Source organism: Anomalospiza imberbis, unplaced genomic scaffold (genome assembly GCF_031753505.1).
Source record: "Anomalospiza imberbis isolate Cuckoo-Finch-1a 21T00152 unplaced genomic scaffold, ASM3175350v1 scaffold_378, whole genome shotgun sequence".
In the NCBI taxonomy this organism is placed as follows: domain Eukaryota; kingdom Metazoa; phylum Chordata; class Aves; order Passeriformes; family Viduidae; genus Anomalospiza; species Anomalospiza imberbis.
The window spans coordinates 65,029-87,870 of record NW_027099993.1 but is presented as its reverse complement, the minus strand read 5'-3'; the positions used below and the strand labels follow the sequence as shown (position 1 = coordinate 87,870).

Sequence of the window (22,842 nt, the reverse complement as noted above, 5' to 3'; positions counted from 1 at the left end):
TGGGGCCATTTCTCCCATTTTTGGGTGATTTTTTCCCCCCATTTTTGGGGCGATTTCTCCCATTTTTGGGTGCTAATTCCTCCATTTTTGGGGCGATTTCCCCCATATTTTTGGGGTGACTTCCTCCTTTTTTGGGTGATAACTCCCCCATTTTCAGGGCGATTTCCCCCCTATTTTCGGGGCGATATCCCCCATTTTTGGGCGATAACTCCCATTTATGGGTGATTTTTTCCCTCCATTTTTGGGGCGATTTCTCCCAATTTTGGGTGATAATTCCTCCATTTCTGGGGCGATTTCTCCCATTTTTGGGTGATTTTTCCCCCCATTTTTGGGGCGATTTCTCCCCTTTATGGGTGATTTTCCCCCCATTTTTGGGGCGATTTCTCCCATTTTTAGGTGATTTTTCCCCCCATTTTTGGGGCGATTTCTCCCATTTTTGGGTGCTAATTCCTCCATTTTTGGGGCGATTTCCCCCATATTTTGGGGTGACTTCCTCCTTTTTTGGGTGATAACTCCCCCATTTTCAGGGCGATTTCCCCCCTCTTTTTGGGGCGATATCCCCCATTTTTGGGCGATAACTCCCCCCGTTTTCGGGGTTCTCCCCCGGCCGTGGCCGCTCAGTCCACGCGGACCAGCAGCCCGGCCAGCACGGTGGCCCCCGGCTCCTTGGTGACCCACTCGAGCTGGGCGGGGTCCAGCCCCTGGGGGGGCTCCAGGGCGGGCGGGGGGCTCAGCGAGGGGGGCCCGGCCCGGAAGGAGCCCGGACGGACCCAAACCTCAAAGGCCACCTGAGCCCCCCGGGGCCGCGGCCAGCCCGGCTCCCGGAACCTGCAGGGGGAGAAACGGGTCAGGAAATTCCTTAAAATATCCTAAAATAACCTAAAATTCACCCCAAAATATCCTAAAATTCAACCCAAAATCCAGCCCGGCTCCCGGAACCTGCGGGGGGAGAATGGGGTCAGGAAATTCCCTAAAAGATCCTAAAATATATCAAAATATCCCAAAATATCCTAAAATATTCCAAAATATCCCAAAATATCCTAAAATATCCTGAAATAGTCTAAAATATCCTAAAAAATCCCAAAATATCCTAAAATATCCAAATTATCCTAAAATATCCTAAAATTCACTAAAATATCCTAAAATTCACCCCAAAATCCAGCCCAGCTCCCAGAACCTGCGGGGGGAGAAACGGGTCAGGAATTCCCTAAAAGATCCTAAAATATATCAAAATATCCCAAAATATCCTAAAATATTCCAAAATATCCCAAAATATCCTAAAATATCCTGAAATAGTCTAAAATATCCTAAAAAATCCCAAATATCCTAAAATATCCAAATTATCCTAAAATATCCTAAAATTCACTAAAATATCCTAAAATTCACCCCAAAATCCAGCCCAGCTCCAGAACCTGCGGGGGGAGAAACGGGTCAGGAAATTCCCTAAAATATCCTAAAATATCCTAAAATAACCTAAAATTCACCCCAAAATATCCTAAAATTCAACCCAAAATCCAGCCTGGCTCCCAGAACCTGCGGGGGGAGAAAGGAGTCAGGAAATTCCCTAAAATATCCTAAAATATCCTAAAATAACCTAAAATTCACCCCAAAATATCCTAAAATTCAACCCAAAATCCAGCCTGGCTCCTGGAACCTGCGTGGGGAGAATGGGGTCAGGAAATTCCCTAAAAGATCCTAAAATATATCAAAATATCCCAAAATATCCTAAAATATCCCAAAATATCCTAAATATTCCAAAATATTCTAAAGTATTACAAAATATCCCAAAATCTCCTAAATATCCTAAAACATCCCAAAATATCTTAAAATATCCCAAAATATCCTAAAATATCCCAAAATATCCTGAAATATCCTAAAATATCCTAAAATATCCCAAAATCTCCTAAAATATCCTAAAACATCCCAAAATATCTTAAAATATCCCAAAATATCCTAAAATATCCCAAAATATCCTGAAATATCCTAAAATATCCTAAAATATCCTAAAATATCCTGAAATATCCTAAAATATCCTAAAATAGCCCAAAATATCCCAAAATATCCTAAAATATATCCCAAAATATCCTGAAATATCCTAAAATATCCTAAAATGTCCCAAAATCTCCTAAAATACCCTAAAATAGCCCAAAATCCACCCCAAAAAATCCCCCCTGGGTGGCCCCTCCCCCTTCTCTGGAGCCCCTCCCCCACCCAGGTGACCCCTCCCACTTTTAGCCCCTCCCCAATCCACGTGACCCCTCCCACTTTTTAAGCTCCACCCCAATCCATGTGACCCCACCCATTTTAGCCCCTCCCAATCCATGTGACCCCTCCCCTTTTTAGCCCCTCCCAATCCATGTGACCCCACCCTCTTTAGCCCCTCCCCAATCCACGTGACCCCTCCCCTTTTTAGCCCCTCCCCAAGCCACATGACCCCTCCCACTTTTAGCCCCTCCCCAATCCACGTTACCCCTCCCACTTTTTACGCCCCTTCCAATCCACGTGGCCCCTCCCACTTTTAGCCCCTCCCCAATCCACGTGACCCCACCCATTTTAGCCCCCTCCCCAATCTACATGACCCCTCTGACTTTTAGCCCCTCCCAATCCACATGACCCCTCCCCTTTTTAGCCCCTCCCCAATCTACATGACCCCTCCCACTTTTTTAGCTCCACCCCCAATCCATAGGGCCCCACCCATTTTAGCCCCTCCCAATCCACATGACCCCTCCCCTTTTTAGCCCCTCCCCAATCTACATGACCCCTCCCACTTTTTTAGCTCCACCCCAACCCATAGGGCCCCACCCATTTTAGCTCCTCCCAATCCACATGACCCCACCCATTTTAGCCCCCAATCCATGTGACCCCTTCCACTTTTTAAGCCCCTCCCAATCCATGTGACCCCATTTTAGCTCCTCCCAATCCACGTGACCCCACCTATTTTTAGCCCCTCCCCAATCCACATGACCCCACCCATTTTTAGCCCCTCCCCAATCCACGTGACCCCCTCCCACTTTTAAGCCCCTCCCAATCCACGTGACCCCACCCATTTTAGCTCCTCCCAATCCATGTGACCCCTCCCATTTTAGCCCCCAATCCACGTGACCCCTCCCACTTTTTAAGCCCTTCCCAATCCACGTGACCCCACCCATTTTAGCTCCTCCCAATCCACGTGACCACTCCCACTTTTTAGCCCCTCCCAATCCATGTGACCCCACGCATTTTAGCCCCTCCCCAATCCACGTGACCCCTCCCACTTTTAGCCCTTCCCCAATCCACGTGACCCCTCCCCAATCCACATGACTCCTCCCCAATCCACGTAACCCCACCCATTTTTAGCCCCTCCCCAATCCACATGGCCCCACCCATTTTTAGCCCCTCCCCAAGCCCCGTGGCCCCTCCCCTTCTCCATAGCCCCCTCCCCCCACGTGGCCCCGCCCACTCACGTGACCCTGCTGGCGAACGTCTCCAGGGCCGCGTAGCCCAGGGCCGGCGACAGCACCAGGGGGGCGGGCCTGGGGGGCGGGGCCCCGAGCCCGTGGGGGCGGAGCCTGAGCGCGAGTGGGCGGGGCCTGACGGATCCGGCCGGCAGGGGGCGCTGAGCAGCCGACCAGGGGCCTGGGGGCGGGGCAGGGGCGGGGGCTTGGGTGGGTGTGGTAAAACGGGGCGGGGCTAAACGGGGGAGGGGATTGAGGGGTCCCCCTCCCCATTTTTGGGGTCCCCGTGCCCGATTTTGGGGTCCCTATTGAGTTTTCGGGGACCCCGTGCCCATTTTCAGGGTGCCCATCTCCATTTTCGGGGGTCCCATCCCCATTTTGGGGCGCCCATCCCATTTTTGGGGTGCCCATCCCCATTTTCGGGGTGCCCATCCCCATTTTTGGGGGTCCCATCCCCATTTTGGGGGTCCCATCCCCATTTTGGTGTTGCCACCATCCCATTTTTGGGGTGCCCATCCCCATTTTCGGGGGTCCCAACCCCATTTTCGGGGTGCCCATCCCGTTTCAGGGTGCCCATCCCGTTTTGGGGTGCCCATCCCCATTTTCGGGGTTCCCATCCCCATTTTCGGGGTGCCCATCCCCATTTAAGGGCTCCCATCCCATTTTTGGGGTGCCCATCCCATTTTTGGGGTGCCCATCCCCATTTCGGGGGTCCCATCCCCATTTTCGGGGTGCCCATCCCCATTTTGGGGTGCCCATCCCCATTTCGGGGTGCCCATCCCATTTTCGGGGTGCCCATCCCCATTTTGGGGTGTCCATCCCATTTTTGGGGTGCCCATCCCCATTTTGGGGGTCCCATCCCCATTTTGGGGGTGCCCATCCCATTTTCGGGGTGCCCATCCCCCATTTCATGTTGTCCCATCCCCATTTTTGGGGTGCCCATCCCCATTTTCGGGGTTCCCATCCCATTTTTGGGGTGCCCATCCCCGTTTTTGGGGTTCCCATCCCCATTTTGGGGTGCCCATCCCCATTTCAGTGTTCCCATCCCCATTTTGGTGTTGCCCATCCCATTTTCGGGGTGCCCATCCCATTTTTGGTGTCCCATCCCATTTTCGGGGTGCCCATCCCCATTTTGGGTTCCCATCCCCATTTCGGGGGTCCCATCCCATTTTCGGGGGTCCCATCCCGTTTCGGGGTGCCCATCCCATTTTTGGGGATCACATCCACATTTTCGGGGGTCCCATCCCCATTTTCAGGGGTCCCATCCCCTTTTTTGGGGTGCCCATCCCCATTTTGGTGTTGCCCATCCCATTTTTGGGGTGCCCATCCCCATTTTCGGGGCTCCCATCCCCATTTTGAGGGTCCCATCCCCATTTTTTGGGGTGCCCATCCCATTTTCAGGGATCCCATCCCCATTTTCGGGGTGCCCATCCCATTTTTGGGGTGCCCATCCCCATTTTTGAGGTGCCCATCCCCATTTTTGAAGTGCCCATTCCCATTTTCAGGGCTCCCATCCCCATTTTTGGGGGTGCCCATTCCCATTTTCAGGGCTCCCATCCCCATTTTTGGGGGTCCCATCCCATTTTTTGGGTTCCCATCCCCATTTTCGGGGTGCCCATCCCATTTTTGGGGTGCCCATCCCGTTTCGGGGTGCCCATCCCATTTTCGGGGATCCCATCCCCATTTTTTGGGGTGCCCATCCCCATTTCAGGGCTCCCATCCCCATTTTCTGGGTCCCATCCCATTTTTGGGGGTCCCATCCCATTTTCGGGGGTCCCATCCCCATTTTTTGGTTCCCATCCCCATTTTGAGGGTCCCATCCCCATTTTCGGGGTTCCCATCCCTTTTTTGGGGGTCCCATCACCATTTTCGGGGCGCCCATCCCATTTTCGGGGCTCCCATCCCCATTTTGGGGGTGCCCATTCCCCATTTTGGGGGTGCCCATCCCCATTTCAGGGCTCCCATCCCCATTTTCTGGGGTGCCCATCCCCATTTTGGGGTGCCCATCCCCATTTCGGGGGTCCCATCCCCATTTTCGGGGTGCCCATCCCCATTTCGGGGTGCCCATCCCCATTTCGGGGTGCCCATCCCCATTTCGGGGTGCCCATACCCATTTTCGGGGTGCCCATCCCCATTTTGGGTTGTCCATCCCATTTTTGGGGTGCCCATTCCCATTTCGGGGTGCCCATCCCCATTTTTGGGGTGCCCATCCCCATTTTGGGGTGCCCATCCCCATTTCATGTTGTCCCATCCCCATTTTTGGGGTGCCCATCCCATTTTCGGGGTTCCCATCCCATTTTTGGGGTGCCCATCCCCGTTTTTGGGGTTCCCATCCCCATTTTGGGGTGCCCATCCCCATTTCAGTGTTCCCATCCCCATTTTGGTGTTGCCCATCCCATTTTCGGGGTGCCCATCCCATTTTTGGTGTCCCATCCCATTTTCGGGGTGCCCATGCCCATTTTTGGGGCGCCCATCCCCGTTTTTGGGATTCCCATCCCCATTTTGGTGTAGCCCATCCCATTTTCGGGGTGCCCATCCCCATTTTGGGGCTCCCATCCCCATTTCGGGGGTGCCCATCCCATTTTCGGGGTGCCCATCCCCATTTTTGGGGTTCCCATCCCATTTTCGGGGTGCCCATTCCCATTTCAGGGCTCCCATCCCAATTTTCAGGGGTCCCATCCCCATTTTCGGGGGTCCCATCCCATTTTTTTGGTTCCCATCCCCATTTTCGGGGTGCCCATCCCATTTTTGGGGTGCCCATCCCGTTTCGGGGTTCCCATCCCATTTTCGGGGTGCCCATTCCCATTTCAGGGCTCCCATCCCCCATTTTCGGGGGTCCCATCCCCATTTTTGGGTTCCCATCCCCATTTTTTGGGTTCCCATCCCCATTTTCGGGTTCCCATCCCATTTTCGGGGATCCCATCCCCATTTTTTGGGGTGCCCATCCCCATTTCGGTGTAGCCCATCCCCATTTTGGGGGTCCCATCCCCATTTCGGGGTGCCCATCCCATTTTCGGGGTGCCCATTCCCATTTCAGGGCTCCCATCCCCATTTTCGAGGTGCCCATCCCCATTTCGGGGTGCCCATCCCCATTTTCGGGGTGCCCATTCCCATTTTTAGGGTGCCCATCCCCATTTTCGGGGTGCCCATTCCCATTTTTAGGGTGCCCATCCCCATTTTCGGGGCGTCCATTCCCATTTCAGGGCTCCCATCCCCATTTTCAGGGCTCCCATCCCCATTTTCGGGGCGCCCATCCCATTTTCGGGGTTCCCATCCCCATTTTCAGGCTCCCATCCCCATTTTCGGGGTTCCCATCCCCTTTTTGGGGGTCCCATCCCCATTTTCGGGGTGCCCATCCCATTTTCGGGGTGCCCATTCCCATTTTCGGGGTGCCCATTCCCATTTTCGGGGTGCCCATCCCCATTTTTTGGGTTCCCATCCCCATTTTCGGGGTTCCCATCCCATTTTGGTGTTGCCCATCCCCATTTTCGGGGCGCCCATCCCCGTTTTTGGGGTTCCCATCCCAATTTTGGTGTTGCCCATCCCCATTTCAGGGCTCCCATCCCCATTTTCAGGGCTCCCATCCCCATTTTTGGGGGTCCCATCCCATTTTTGGGGGTCCCATCCCCATTTTCGGGGTGCCCATCCCCGTTTTTTGGGGTTCCCATCCCAATTTTGGTGTTGCCCATCCCCATTTCAGGGCTCCCATCCCCATTTTCAGGGCTCCCATCCCCATTTTTGGGGGTCCCATCCCATGTTTGGGGGTCCCATCCCCATTTTCGGGGTGCCCATCCCATTTTTTGGGTTCCCATCCCCATTTTCGGGGCGCCCATTCCCGTTTCGGGGTGCCCACCTGGCACGAGCTCGCCGCGGTCCAGGCTGCGCCGCACGGCGCCGGCGCTGGTGCCGTGATACGCCCGGGGCCACTTCTGCCACCCCCCGCCCCCCTCGGGCCGCGGCTTCGGCCTGGGGGGACCCCAAAATTCACCGAGAACCCCGAAATTCACCGGGAAGCCCGAAATTCACCCCGGGGACCCCGAAATTAACCCAGGGAACCCCAAAATTAACCCGGAACCGCAAAATTAACCCAGGGAAACCCAAAATTAACCCCAGGAACCCCGAAATTCACCCAGGGAAACCCCAAAATTCACCAGGAACCCCAAAATTAACCCCGGGACCCCGAAATTACACCCCAAACTCCCCCCAGGACCCCCCCAAATCCCCCCCAAACCCCTCCAGGACCCCCCAAATTCCCCCAGACACCCCCAAATCCCCCCAAACCCCCCTAAACCCCTCCAGGACCCCCCAATCCCCCCAAAATTCCGCCCAGGACCCCCAAATCCCCCCCCAAATCCCCCCAAAACCCCTCCAGGACCCCCCAAATCCTCCAGGACCCCCCAAATCCCCCCCAAAACCCCCCCAGGACCCCCCAAACTCCACCCCAGGACCCCCCCAAACCCCTCCAGGACCCCCCAAAATCCCGCCAGGACCCCCAAATCCCCCCCTAAATCCCCCCAGGACCCCCAAATCCCCCCCCAGGACCCCCCAAATCCACCCCAGGACCCCCCAACCCCCGCCCAGGACCCCTCAAATCCCCCCCAAATTCCCCCCAAACACCCCCCAGGACCCCCAAACCCCTCCAGGACCCCCCAAATCCCCCCCCAGGACCCCCCGAAACCCCTCCAGGACCCCCCAAATCCCCCCCCAGGACCCCCCGAAACCCCCCCAGGACCCCCAAATCCCCCCAGGACCCCTCAAATTCCCCCAAATCCCCCCCAGGACCCCCTAAATCCTCCCCAGGACCCCCCCACCCCCACCCAGGACCCCTCAAACCCCCCCCCAAATTCCCCCCAAACATCCCACAGGACCCCCAAACCCCTCCAGGACCCCCCAAATCCCCCCCCCAGGACCCCCAAATCCCCCCCAGGACCCCTCAAATTCCCCCCAAATCCCCCCCCCAGGACCCCCGGCCCGTACCGGAGGCTGAAGCGGCACCAGCCCAGGGGCAGGGGGGGCTCCCGGGGGTCCCGGGGGTCGCCCCCTCCCCGCTCACAGCCCTGGCAGAAGCAGCGGCTGCGCCGCGGCTCGGGGGCAAAGTACTCGTCTGCGACGGGGAAAGCGGGGTGGGGGACCCCGAAATCGGGGTCAGGGACCCCCAAAACGGGGCCAGAAACACTAAAAAATGGGTCAGGGGCCCAAACCCCCACCCACGACTCTCCAAAACCCCTCAGGACCCCCCAGACCCCACCCAGGACCCCCCAAATTCATCCAATTCCCGAGCAGGACCCCCCAAAGCTCCCCTAAATCCTCCCCAGGACCCCCCAAATCCCCCAGGACCCCCCAAATTCACCCAATTCCCGCCCAGGACCCCCCCAAAGCTCCCCAAATGCACCCCGAAACCCCCCAGGACCCCCCAAACCTCCCTAAATCCTCCCCAGGACCCCCCAAAGTCATCCAATTCCCGAGCAGGACCCCCCAAATTCACCCAATTCCCGCCCAGCACCCCCCAAAGCTCCCCAAATCCTCCCCAAATCCCCCAGGACCCCCCAAAGCTCCCCAAATCCTCCCCAGGACCCCCCATATTCACCCAATTCCCGCCCAGGACCCCCCCAAAGCTCCCCAAATCCCCCCCAAATCCCCCAGAACCCCCCAAAACTCTCCTAAATCCTCCCCAGGACCCCCCAAATCCCCCCAGGACCCCCCCAGGACCCCCCAAATTCACCCAATTCCCACCCAGGACCCCACAAATTCACCCAATTCCTGCCCAGGACCCCCCCAAATCTCCCCTAAATCCTCCCCAGGACCCCCCATATTCACCCAATTCCTGCCCAGGACCCCCCCAAAGCTCCCTAAATCCCCCCGAAATCCCCCAGAACCCCCCAAAACTCTCCTAAATCCTCCCCAGGACCCCCCAAAGTCATCCAATTCCTGAGCAGGACCCCCCAAATTCACCCAATTCCCGCCCAGCACCCCCCAAAGCTCCCCAAATCCTCCCCAAATCCCCCAGGACCCCCCAAAGCTCCCCAAATCCTCCCCAGGACCCCCCAAATTCACCCAATTCCCGCCCAGGACCCCCCCAAAGCTCCCCAAATCCCCCCCAAATCCCCCAGAACCCCCAAAAGTCTCCTAAATCCTCCCCAGGACCCCCCAAATTCACCCAATTCCCACCCAGGACCCCCCAAAGCTCCCCTAAATCCTCCCCAGGACCCCCCAAATCCCCCAAACCCCCCCAGGACCCCCCAAATTCACCCAATTCCTGCCCAGGACCTCCCCAAATCTCCCCTAAATCCTCCCCAGGACCCCCCAAATTCACCCAATTCCCGCCCAGGACCCCCCAAAGCTCCCCAAATCCCCCCCAAATCCCCAGAACCCCCCAAAACTCTCCTAAATCCTCCCCAGAACCCCCCAAATTCACCCAATTCCTGCCCAGGACCCCCCAAAGCTCCCCAAATGCACCCCGAAACCCCTCAGGACCCCCAAAGCTCCCTAAATCCTCCCCAGGACCCCCAAAGTCATCCAATTCCTGAGCAGGACCCCCCAAATTCACCCAATTCCCGCCCAGCACCCCCCAAAGCTCCCCAAATCCTCCCCAAATCCCCCAGGACCCCCCAAAGCTCCCCAAATCCTCCCCAGGACCCCCCATATTCACCCAATTCCCGCCCAGGACCCCCCCAAAGCTCCCCAAATCCCCCCCAAATCCCCAGAACCCCCCAAAACTCTCCTAAATCCTCCCCAGGACCCCCCAAATCCCCCCAGGACCCCCCAAATTCACCCAATTCCTGCCCAGGACCCCCCCAAATCTCCCCTAAATCCCCCCAGGAACCCCCAAATCCCCTCCAGGATCCCCCCAATTTCTCCCAAACCCCCCAGGACCCCCCAAATCTCCCCTAAATCCTCCACAGGACCCCCCAAATTCACCCAATTCCCGCCCAGGACCCCCCCAAATTCACCCAATTCCCACCCAGGACCCCCCCAAAGCTCCCCAAATCCCCCCCAAATCCCTCAGTACCCCCCAAACCTCCCCTAAATCCCCCCCAGGAACCCCCAAATCTCCCCCAGGACCCCCCAAACCCTCCAGGACCCCCCAGATCCCCCTCAGGACCCCCAAACCCACCCAGGCCCCCCCAGGACCCCCCAAACCTCCCCCAAACACCCTCTGCCCCCCCCAAACCCCCCAAATCCCCCCCCCCAATCCCCCTCAGGCCCCCCCAAATCCCCCCCGGAACCCCCAAATCTCCCCCAGGACCCCCCAAACCCTCCCAGGACTCCCCCAAATCCCCCTCAGGACCCCCCAAACCCCCCCAGGATCCCCCCCAAATCCCACCAGGACACCTCAAACCACCCCAGGACCCCCCCCAAATCCCCCTCAGGACCCCCCAAACCCCCCCAGGACCCCCCAAACCTCCCCCAAACCCCCACTGCCCGCCCCCTCAATCCCCCTCAGGCCCCCCCAACCCCCCCAGGATCCCCCCCAAATCCCGCCAGGAAACCTCAAACCACCCCAGGACCCCCCCAAATCCCCCAAGATCTCCCAAACCCCCCCAGGACCCCCAAAACCCCTCCAAATTCCCCTCTGCCCCCTCCCCAATCCCCTCAGGACACCCCAAACCCCCCCTGGACCCCCCAAATCCCCCCCAGGACCCCCAAATCCCCCCAGGACCCCCCCAAAACCCCTCCAAATCCCCCTCAGGACCCCCCAAACCCCCTCTGGCCCCCCCCAACCCTCCCAGGACCCCCCCAAACCTCCCCCAAACCCCCTCCGAACCCCCCCAAATCCCCCTCAGGACCCCCCAAATCACCCCCAAATCCCCCCCAGCCCCCCCCGGAGCCCCCAGACCCACCGGGCAGCAGCAGCAGGTCCTTGAAGCGGGCACAGAGCGCCTGGTAGGGGCAGGGCTGGGGGGGCGCGGGGGGGGCCCCAGCACAGGCTCTCCTTCACCCCTGGGGGGGGGCACGGGCTCAAATCCCACCCCCCCAAAAAAAACGGGGGGTCCCAAAACCCCCCTCCCCAAAATTGGGGCCTTCCAGAGCCTCCCCAAGCCCAAAAAATTGGGATTTTCCTTCTGAATTCCCCCAAAATTTGGGGTTCCTCGACCCTTTCCCCCCCCCCCCAAGATTTTGGGGGTGCAGATTCCCCAGCTGCCCCGATTTTGGGGTTCCCGCCCCTCCCATCCCCTAAATTTGGGGGTCTCTCCCCGCCTCTCACCACAATTTTGGGGTTTCAGCTCCCAAATTTGGGGTTCCCAGCGGCCATTTCCCCAAATTTTGGGGTTCCAGCCCCTCCCACGGCCCCAAATTCTGGGGTACCCCCCAAATTTCGGGATCCCAACCCCCCCGAATTTCAGGGTTCTCCCCAAATTTTGGGTCTCTCACAATTTTGGGGTTCTAGCCCCCCCCCAATTTTGGGGTCTCCCCCTCCCAACCCCCCCCAAAATTCGAGGTTCCCGCCATTTAAGGCTCCCAAACCCCCCAAATTTTGGGGTCCCAGCTCTCCCCATTCCCCCAAATTCGGGGGTCCTCTCTCCCAGACACCCCAAATTTTGGGGTTCCCGCCGTTTTCAAGTTCCCAAAGCCCCCGAATTCCGGGGTTCCCCCCAAGTTTGGGCTCCCAAACCCCCAAATTTTGCTGTCAAATCCCAAATTTTGGGGTTCCAGCCCCCCCCAACCCCCCGAATTTCGGGGTCCCCCCCAATTTTGGGCTCTCTGCCCTCCCTGACCCCCCATATTTTGGGGTTCCCCCATTTTGGGGCTCCCAAACCCCCAAAACCCCAGGGTCCCCCCCCAATTTTGAGCTCCCAAACCCCCAAATTTCGGGGTCAAACCCCAAATTTTGGGGTCCCAGCTCTCCCCATTCCCCCAAATTCGGGGGTCCTCTCTCCCAGACACCCCAAATTTTGGGGTTCCCGCCATTTTCAAGTTCCCAAAGCCCCCGAATTCCGGGGTTCCCCCCAATTTTGGGCTCCCAAACCCCCAAATTTCGGGGTCAAATCCCAAATTTTGGGGTCCCAGCTCCTCCCATTCCCCCAAATTCGGGGGTCCTCTCTCCCAGACACCCCAAATTTTGGGGTTCCCGCCATTTTCAAGTTCCCAAAGCCCCCAAATTCCGGGGTTCCCCCAATTTTGGGCTCCCAAACCCCCAAATTTCGGGGGCAAACCCCAAATTTTGGGGTCCCAGCTCCCCCCAACCCCCCGAATTTCGGGGTCCCCCCCCCAATTTTGGGGGTCTCCCCTCACCGTCCACCACGTCGGCTTTCTCCACGTCCCCCGATTTCGGGGGTCCCCGCTGGGGGAGCCCCCCCCGGCCGGGCCCTCGGCCACGATCGTCACCTGGGGGGGGAAGGGATTTGGGGGGGCTGGACCCCAATTTTGGGGTCCCCAAACCCTTTTGGGGGTCCCTGACCATTTTTTGGGGGTCCCTGACCATTTTTGGGGGGTCCAAACCCTTTTGGGGGGGGTCCCTGACCCTTTTTTTGGGGTCCCCAAACCCTTTTGGGGGTCCCTGACCCTTTTTTGGGTCCCCAAACCCTTTTGGGGGGGGTCCCTGACCATTTTTGGGGGTCCCCAAACCCTTTTTGGGGTCCCTGACCATTTTTGGGGTCCCCAAATCCTTTTGGGGGGGGTCCCTGACCATTTTTTGGGGGGTCCTTGGGACATTTGGGGGGCTGGACCCCAATTTTGGGGTCCCCAAACCCTTTTTGGGGGGTCCCTGACCATTTTTTGGGGTCCCTGACATTTTTTGGGGGGTCCCTGACCATTTTTTGGGGGTCCCTGACCATTTTTTGGGGGGCCCCAAACCCTTTTGGGGGGTCCCTGACCATTTTTTGGGGTCCCTGACCATTTTTTGGGGGTCCCTGACCATTTTTTGGGGTCGCCAAATACTTTGGGGGGGTCCCTGACCATTTTTTGGGGGTCCCAAATCCTTTTGGGGGTCCCTGACCATATTTGGGGGTCCCTGACCATTTTTTGGGGGGTCCTTGGGACATTTGGGGGGCTGGACCCCAATTTTGGGGTCCCCAAACCCTTTTTGGGGGGTCCCTGACCATTTTTTGGGGGGTCCCTGACCATTTTTGGGGTCCCCAAACCCTTTTGGGGGGGGTCGCTGACCATTTTTGGGGGTCCCTGACCATTTTTTGGGGGTCCCCAAACCCTTTTTTGGGGTCCCTGACCATTTTTTGGGGGGTCCCAAACCCTTTTTGGGGGGTCCCTGACCATTTTTGGGGGTCCCTGACCCTTTTTTGGGGTCCCAAACCCTTTTGGGGGGGTCCCTGACCCTTTTTTGGGGGGTCCTTGGGACACTTGGGGGGCTGGACCCCAATTTTGGGGTCCCCAAACCCTTCTGGGGGGTCCCTGACCATTTTTTGGGGGTCCCTGACCCTTTTTTGGGTCCACAAACCCTTTTGGGGGGGGTCCCTGACCATTTTTTGGGGGTCCCTGACCATTTTTGGGGGGTCCCAAACCCTTTTGGGGGGTCCCTGACCAGTTTTTGGGGGTCCCCGACCATTTTTTGGGGTCCCCAAACCCTTTTGGATCGGATTTTTCGGGATTTTTTCACAATTTTTGGGATTTTTGGGGTTTCTGGATTTTGGGGCTTCTCTGGCTCCCTGATTTTGGGTTTTTTTGGGGTTTTTTTGGGGGTTTTTTGGGGTTTTTTGGGGTCCCCGATTTCGGGGTGCCCCCTCACCTGCTGGCACTGCCCCCCGATGCCCAGCAGGTGTGTCCAGGTGTGCCCAGGTGTGCCCAATTCCCTGACTTTGGGGATTTTTGGGGTTTTGGGGCTTCTCTGGCTCCCTGATTTGGGGTTTTTTTGGGGGTTTTTGGGTTTTTTGGGGTTTTTTGGGGTCCCCGATTTCGGGGTGCCCCCTCACCTACTGGCACTGCCCCCCGAGGCCCAGCAGGTGTGTCCAGGTGTGCCCAGGTGTGCCCAGGGGGGGTTCAATTCCCTGAATTTTGGGACTTTTGGGCCTTTTCTCGGTCCCTGATTTTGGGGTTTTTTTGGGGTTTTTTGGGGTTTTTCAGGGTTTTTTTGGGGTTCTCGATTTCGGGGTGCCCCCTCACCTGCTGGCACTGCCCGTAGAGGTCCAGCAGGACGTAGCAGGGGCTGGGCACCCCCCCGGCCACGGCGCCCTGGTCGCGGCCGTTGATGAAGAGGTGCAGCCGCCCCCCCCCGTCCACCAGGAGCCCCAAAACCGTCCCGGCCGGGAGCTGCTCCAGGGAGAGCCCGGGGAGGTCTCGGATCTGGGGGGGCAAGATTTGGGGGGTCAGAGCTGAAATTTGGGGGGCAGGAACAAAAATTTGGCGGGTCAGAGTTGGAATTTGGGGGGTCAGGAACAAAAATTTGGGGAGTCAGGAGGGGTTTTGGGGGGTTTTGGGGGGTCAGGGTCCCGGCCGGGAGCTGCTCCAGGGAGAGCCCGGGCAGGTCTCGGATCTGGGGGGGCAAAATTTGGGGGGTCAGAGCTGAAATTTGGGGATCAGAGTTGGAATTTGGGGGGTCAGGGTGGAATTTGGGGGGTCAGGAACAAAAATTGGGGGGGTCAGGAGGGGTTTTGGGGGGTCAGGAGGGGTTTTGGGGGGTCAGGAGGGATCAGGGTCCCAGCCGGGAGCTGCTCCAGGGAGAGCACAGGGAGGTCTCGGATCTGGGGGGGCAAAATTTGGGGGGTCAGAGCTGAAATTTGGGGGTCAGGAACAAAAATTGGGGGTCAGAGTTGGAATTTGGGAGTCAGGAACAAAATTTGGGGGGTCAGGAGGGGTTTTGGGGGGGTCAGGAGGGGTTTTGGGGGGGTCAGGAGGGGTTTTGGGGGGTCAGGAGGGTCAGGGTCCCGGCCGGGAGCTGCTCCAGGGAGAGCCCGGGGAGGTCTCGGATCTGGGGGGGCAAAATTTGGGGGGTCAGAGCTGAAATTTGGGGGGGTCAGAGTTGGAATTTGGGGGTCAGGAACAAAATTTGGGGGGTCAGGCTCAAAAATTTGGGGGGTCAGGAGGGAATTTGGGGGGTTTGGGGTTCACAGGTCCCAGCCGGGAGCTGCTCCAGGGAGAGCCCGGGGAGGTCTCGGATCTGGGGGGGCAAAATGTGGGGGGTCAGAGTTGAAATTTGGGGATCAGAGTTGAAATCTGGGGGGTCAGAGTTGGAATTTGGGGGGTCAGGAACAAAAATTTGGGGGGTCAGGAGGAATTTTGGGGGGTCAGGAGGGGTTTTGGGGGGTCAGGAGGGGTCAGGGTCCCGGTAGGGAGCTGCTCCAGGGAGAGCCCAGGGAGATCTCGGATCTGGGGGGGCAAAATTTGGGGTTCAGAGCTGAAATTTGGGGGTTCAGAGCTGGAATTTGGGGGGTCAGGAACAAAATTTGGGGGGTCAGGAGGGGTTTTGGGGGGTCAGGAGGGATTTTGGGGGGTTTGGGGTTCACAGGTCCCAGCCGGGAGCTGCTCCAGGGAGAGCCCGGGGAGGTCTCGGATCTGGGGGGGCAAAATTTGGGGGGGTCAGAGCTGAAATTTGGGGGGTCAGAGTTGGAATTTGGGGGTTCAGGAACAAAATTTGGGGGGTCAGGAGGGGTTCTGGGGGGTTTTGGGGGGTCAGGGTCCCGGCCGGGAGCTGCTCCAGGGAGAGCCCGGGGAGGTCTCGGATCTGGGGGGGCAAAATTTGGGGGGTCACAGTGGAATTTGGGGGTCAGGAACAAAAATTGGGGGGTCAGAGTTGGAATTTGGGAGTCAGGAACAAAATTTGGGGGGTCAGGAGGGGTTTTGGGGGGGTCAGGAGGGGTCAGGGTCCCAGCCGGAGCTGCTCCAGGGAGAGCCCGGGGAGGTCTCGGATCTGGGGGGGGCAAAATTTGGGGGGGTCAGAGATGAAATTTGGGGGGTCAGAGTTGGAATTTGGGGGGTCAGGAACAAAAATTTGGGGGGTCAGGAGGGGTTTTGGGGGGTTTGGGGTTCACAGGCCCCGGCCGGGAGCTGCTCCAGGGAGAGCCCGGGGAGGTCTCGGATCTGGGGGGGCAAAATTTGGGGGGTCAGAGCTGAAATTTGGGGATCAGAGTTGAAATCTGGGGGGTCAGGGTGGAATTTGGGGGGTCAGGAACAAAAATTTGGGGGGTCAGGAGGGGTTTTGGGGGGTCAGGAGGGGTTTTGGGGGGTCAGGAGGGATCAGGGTCCCAGCCGGGAGCTGCTCCAGGGAGAGCCCGGGGAGGTCTCGGATCTGGGGGGGCAAAATTTGGGGGGGTCAGAGCTGAAATTTGGGGGTCAGAGTTGAAATTTGGGGGGTCAGAGTTGGATTTTGGGGGGTCAGGATCAAAATTTGGGAGCTGCTCCAGGGAGAGCCCGGGGAAGTCTCGGATCTGGGGGGGCAAAATTTGGGGGGGTCAGAGCTGAAATTTGGGGGTCAGAGTTGAAATTTGGGGGGTCAGAGTTGGATTTTGGGGGGTCAGGATCAAAATTTGGGGGGGTCAGGAGGGGTTCTGGGGGGGTCAGGAGGGGTTTTGGGGGGTCAGGGGTCCTGGTCGGGAGCTGCTCCAGGGAGAGCCCAGGGAGGTCTCGGATCTGGGGGGGGCAAAATTTGGGGGGTCAGAGCTGAAATTTGGGGGGTCAGGAACAAAATTTGGGGGGTCAGGAACAAAATTTGGGGGGTCAGGGGGAAATTTGGGGGGGTCAAGGGGGGTCTAGGCAGGTTAAGGATATTTGTAGGATATTTTTGGGATATTTTTAGGAAATTTTTGGGGATAATTTGAGATATTTTTGGGGTATTTTTGGGATTTTTTTAGGAAATTTTTGGGGATAATTTGAGATATTTTTGGGGTGTTTTTGGGATATTTTTAGGAAATTTTTGGGGATAATTTGAGGTATTTTTGGGGGCTATTCGGGGATGTTTTTGGGGTATTTTCGGGATGTTTTTGGGATATTCTTGGGATATTTTTGGGGTATTTTTGGGATATTTTTGGGGTGTTTTTGGGGATAATTTGAGTTATTTTTGGGGCTATTTGGGGATGTTTTTTGGGGTGTTTTTGGGGTATTTTTGGAGATAATTCAGGGATATTTTAGGGATAGTTTGAGGATATTTTTGGGATATTTTTGGGGTACATTCAGGGTATTTTCAGGGTATTTTTGGAGATAATTCAGGGATATTTTGAGGACGTTTTTGGGATATTTTGGGGATAATTCAGGGGTATTTTGGGATATTTTCCAGGATGTTTTTGGGATATTTTTGGGGTATTCCAGGGATATTTCAGGGATATTTTTGGGGTATTTTTGGGATATTTTTGGAGACAATACAGGGATATTTTGGGACACTTTGAGGATGTTTTTGGGATACTTTCAGGGTGTTTTTGGGGTAATTTTTGGAGATAATTTAGAGATGTTTCAGGGATATTTTAGGGATATTTTGAGGATATTTTGAGGATATTTTTGGGATATTTTTGGAGATAATTTAGGGATACTTTGAGAATGTTTTTGGGATATTTTCGGGGTATTTTCGGGCTATTTTTGAAGATAATTCAGGGATATTTTTGGGATATTTTTGGGATATTTTTGGGGTATTTTTGGAGATAATTCAGGGATATTTTGGGATATTTTTGGGATATTTTGGGGATATTTTCGGGGTATTTTTGGGGTATTTTTGGAGATAATTCAGGGACATTTTAAGGATATTTTTGGGATATTTTTGGGATGTTTTTTAGGATATTTTTGGGATATTTTTGGGGTATTTTTGGAGATAATTCCGGGACATTTTGAGGATATTTTTGGGATATTTTTGGGATAATTCAGGGGTACTTTGGGATATTTCTGGGATATTTTTGGGATAACTCAGGGGTATTTCCGGGGTATTTTTGGGGAGGTTTCCGGCCGCTTTGGGGCGTTTCCCCGACCTTCCTGGCGTTGTGGAAGACGCCGCGGCGCTGCAGGATCCAGGCCGGCCGTTTGAGGCCGTGGGCGCAGGCCGGGAGCGGGGAGCGGCCGGGGGGGGCCCCGGTGACGCCCAGGGCCAGGGAGGAGCTCCACTGCGGGTTCAGCGCGTCGATCTGCACCTGTGACGTCATCAGTGACGTCATCGCGGCGCCGCGGACAACGTCGGAGACGCCCCAACATCCCCCCACCCAAAAATAACCCCAGCCCCCACCCCCCAAAATCGGCCCCGCCGCGGGTTCAGGGCGTGGGTCTGCACCTGTGACGTCATCAGTGACGTCATCAGGGCGCCGGTGATGTCATCGGTCCTCCCCCAGTGTCACACAGACCCCACCCCCACCCCCCCCAAAGATGCCCATTGGTTGTTCCCCTGTGACATCACGGACTCCCCACTCCCCCATTGGCCAAGCCCCTGTGACGTCACAAGCGTCCCCGACACCCATTGGATGCTCCCCTGTGACATCACCACCTCCCCCGGGGACGCCCCAGGCGTCGCTCTTCCCCATTGGCCCCTCCCCTATGACATCACCGTGTTCCCTATGACGTCACTGGCTGTCCGATCTCCCATTGGCTGCTCTCCTATGACATCACCACCATCCCCTATGACATCACCACCTCCCCAGTCTCCCATTGGCTGCTCTCCTATGACATCACGATCACCACGAATATGTCCCCACCCCCTCAATGACATCACAGCCATCCCTTATCCCCATTGGCCCCTCCCCTATTGACATCATCATGTCCCCTATGACATCACTGGCTGTCTGATCTCCCATTGGCTGCTCTCCCATGACATCACCACCATCCCCTATGACAACACCACCCCACCAATGACATCACAGCCATCCCTTATTCCCCATTGGCCCCTCCCCTGTGACATCACCACCATCCCCTATGACATCACCACCCTCCCCAGTCTCCCATTGGTCGCTCCTCTATGACATCACCACCGCCACGAATATGTCCCCACCCCCCCGATGACATCACAGCCATCCCTCATCCCCATTGGCCACTCCCCTATGACATCACCGTGTCCCCTATGACGTCACTGGCTCTCCGATCTCCCATTGGCTGTTCTCCTATGACATCACCATCACCACTATGACGTCCCTACCCCTGCTGATGACATCACAGCCATCCCTCATCCCCATTGGCCCCCCCCCATGACATCACCGTGTCCCCTATGACATCACTGGCCGCCCGATCTCCCATTGGCTGCTCTCCTATGACATCACCACCATCCCCTATGACGTCACTGCTGCTGTCCGATCTCCCATTGGCTGCTCTCCTATGACATCACCATCACCCCTACCACGTCCCCACCCCCCACCGATGACATCACAGGCTGCCCGATCCCCCATTGGCTGCTGCCCCGTGACATCACCACCCCCTTTTCCCCCGCCCCCCGATGACGTCATGGCGCCCCCGGTGACGTCACGGCGCCGCGGGGCGCACCTGGAAGAGGCGTCCGGGGGGGAGGGGCGGCCCCACGAGCACCAGGCCCTTGGTTGTAGCTGGAGACGCGCGCGGCCGTGCGGCCGCCGTTGGACAGCAGGATGTTCCGGCCGTGGCAGCCCAGGAACCGCGGCGGGCCCTGGATTGGGGGCAAAAACGGGAAATTTGGGGATTTGGTGGAGAAAAAATATAAAATGTTGTGTTTTGGGGGGGGGTTGAAGGGGATTTTGGGGGATTTTTGGGGATTTTTGGGGGGTCAGAAAGGGTTAAGTGGGGGAGGGGGCAGCAGGATGTTCCGGCCGTGGCAGCCCAGGAACCGTGGCGGGCCCTGGAATTGGGGGAAAAAAGGGAAATTTGGGGATTTGGTGGAGAAAAAATATAAAATGTTGTGTTTTGGGGGGGTTTGAAGGGGATTTTGGGGGGGTTTTGGGGGATTTTTGGGGGGTCAGGAAGGGTTAAGTGGGGGTGGGGCAGCCCAGGAACCGTGGCGGGCCCTGGAATTGGGGGAAAAAAGGGAAATTTGGGGGTTTGGGGGGGGGTAAAATATAAAATTTTGTGTTTTGGGGGGGGTTTGAAGGGGATTTTGGGGGATTTTTGGGGGTTTTGAGGGATTTTTGGGGGGTCAGAAAGGGTTAAGTGGGGGAGGGGCAGCAGGATGTTCTGGCCGTGGCAGCCCAGGAACCGCGGCGGGGCCCTGGATTGGGGGGGAAAATGGGAAATTTGGGGTTTTGGGGGGTTAAAAAATCCGAATTTGGGATTTTTGGGGGGTTAAAAATCAGAATTTTTGGGGTTGGGGCGTCACAGGGGGGATTTTGGGGGATTTTGGGGGGGTTAGAAAGGGTTAAGTGGGGGCTGTGGCAGCCCAGGAAGCGGGGCAGGCCCTGGATTGGGGGAAAAATGGGAAATTCGGGGGTTTGGTGGATTAAAAAATCAGAATTTTTGGGGTTGGGGGGTCACGGGGGATTTTGGGGGATTTTTGGGGTTTTTTGGGGATTTTGGGGGGTTTTGGGGGGTTAGAAAGGGTTAAGTGGGGCTGTGACTGCCCAGGAACCACGGTGGGCTCTGGAATTGGGGGAAAAATGGAAAATTTGGGGTTTTGGGGGGTCACGGGGGGGTTTTGGGGGGTTTGAAGGGGTTAAAGGGGGATTTTGGGGGGGTTAGAAAGGGTTAAGCGGGGGCTATGGCAGCCCAGGAACCGTGGCGGGCCCTGGATTGGGGGGAAAAACGGGGAAAAAAACGGGAAATTTGGGGGTTTTGGGGGGTTAAAAAATCAGAATTTGGGATTTTTGGGGGGTTTAAAAATCAGAATTTTTGGGGGTTGGAGCGTCACAGGGGGGATTTTGGGGGGGTTAGAAAGGGTTAAGTGGGGGCTGTGGCAGCCCAGGAACTGCGGCGGGCCCTGGATTGGGGGGAAAAAATGGGAAATTTGGGGATTTGGTGGGTTAAAAAATCAGAATTTTTGGGGTTGGGGGGTCACAGGGGGGATTTTTGGGGGGTTTTGAACGGGTTAAAGGGGGATTTTGGGGGGTTTTTGGGGGTTTTGGGGATTTTTGGGGGGTCAGAAAGGGTTAAGTGGGGGCTGTGGCAGCCCAGGAACCGTGGCGGGCCCTGGAATTGGGGGAAAAAAAGGGAAATTTGGGGGTTTGGGGGGGAAAATATAAAATTTTGTGTTTTGGGGGGGGTTGAAGGGGATTTTTTTGGGGGTTTTTGGGGATTTTTGGGGGGTTAGAAAGGGTTAAGTGGGGGCTGTGGCAGCCCAGAAACTGCAGCGGGCCCTGGATTGGGGGGAAAAATGGGAAATTTGGGGGTTTGGGGGGGGAAATATAAAATTTGAGGTTTTTAGGAGGGAAAAATAATCAGAATTTGGGGGGGTAAAAATCAGAATTTGGGGGGTTTCGGGGGGTTAAAAATCAGAATTTGGGGGTTTTTGGGGGGTTAAAAATCAAAATTTGGGGAGTTTGGGTGTTTAAAGAATCAGAATTTGGGGTTTGGGGGGGTTAAAAATCAGAATTTGGGGGTTTTGGGGGGTTAAAAATCAAAATTTGGGGTTTGGGGGGTTAAAAATCAGAATTTGAGGGGGTTAAAAGGAGATTCTGGGGGGGTCTGAAGGGTTTGGAGGAGTCCAGGCGCAATTCTGGGGGGGAACTGGAGGAGCAAAACCACAGCCCCACCCCCAGGCCTTCCCAGTTCCTCCCAGTATAGCCCAGTTTCCTCCCAGTGCCCCCCAGTTCCTCCCAGTTCCCCCCCAGTATAACCCAGTCCCTCCCAGTATAACCCAGTCCCCCCCAGTTCCTCTCCAGTCCCTCTCCAGTGTCTCCCATTCTGTCCCAGTTTCTCCCAGTCCCCCCCAGTAACCCAGTTCCCTCCCAGTATAACCCAGTGTCCCCCAGTTCCTCTCCAGTCCCTCCCAGTCTCTCCCAGTCCATCCCAGTTCCCTCCCAGTATAACCCAGTGCCCCCCCCAGTCCCGCCCCTCCCCCTCTCACCCAGTCTGCGCCGTCCCCCGCCGGGGTGGGGGAGGGGCTGGGGCTCGCTGGGGGAGGGGCTGGGGGAGGGGCTGGGGGTGGGGGAGGGGCCGTCCCCGCCCCCCCCCGCCCGCCCCGCCCCCCCGCGCTGACGATGGACACGGCCGTGACGCGCCCGTACAGGTCCAGGGCCACGAAGGCGTTCTGTGACGTCACAGAGCGGCGATGACGTCAGAGGGGGCGGGGACGGACGGCGCGGCCCCCGCCCACCGCGGGAAGCGGGGGTGGGGGAGGGGGTGACAATGACGTCACGCGGTGTTCCCAGGTGTGCCCCCAGGTGTGCCCAGGGTGTGTTTACCACGCCCAGGTGATGTGCCCCAGGTGTGCCCAGGTGTGCCCCAGGTGTGCCCAGGGGTGTGTTTGGTCCCCCCCAGGTGTGCCCAGGTGTGCCCAGGGGTGTGTTTACCCCCCCCAGGTGTGCCCAGGTGTGCCCCAGATGTGCCCAGGTGTGCCCCAGGGTGTGCCAGGGGTGTGTTTACCCCCCCAGGTGTGCCCCAGGTGTGCCCAGGTGTGCCCCAGGTGTGCCCAGGTGTGCCCCAGGTGTGCCCAGGG

General features: G+C 57.1%; 1 protein-coding gene across 1 annotated transcript; it reads right to left on the bottom strand.

The window, feature by feature from the left end:
- Positions 1-586: 586 nt before the first annotated feature.
- LOC137466663 (neuralized-like protein 4) lies at positions 587-19,919 on the bottom strand (the record flags this gene model as incomplete). Its single annotated transcript, XM_068178356.1, is given in 11 exon segments — positions 587-828; positions 3,444-3,615; positions 7,288-7,400; positions 8,412-8,538; positions 11,276-11,343; positions 11,345-11,375; positions 12,669-12,713; positions 12,716-12,761; positions 14,490-14,669; positions 18,275-18,433; positions 19,767-19,919. Coding segments are annotated over 11 exon segments (1,305 nt in total), but the record flags the coding sequence as incomplete, so codon positions are not given.
- Between the last annotated feature and the right edge of the window lie 2,923 nt (positions 19,920-22,842).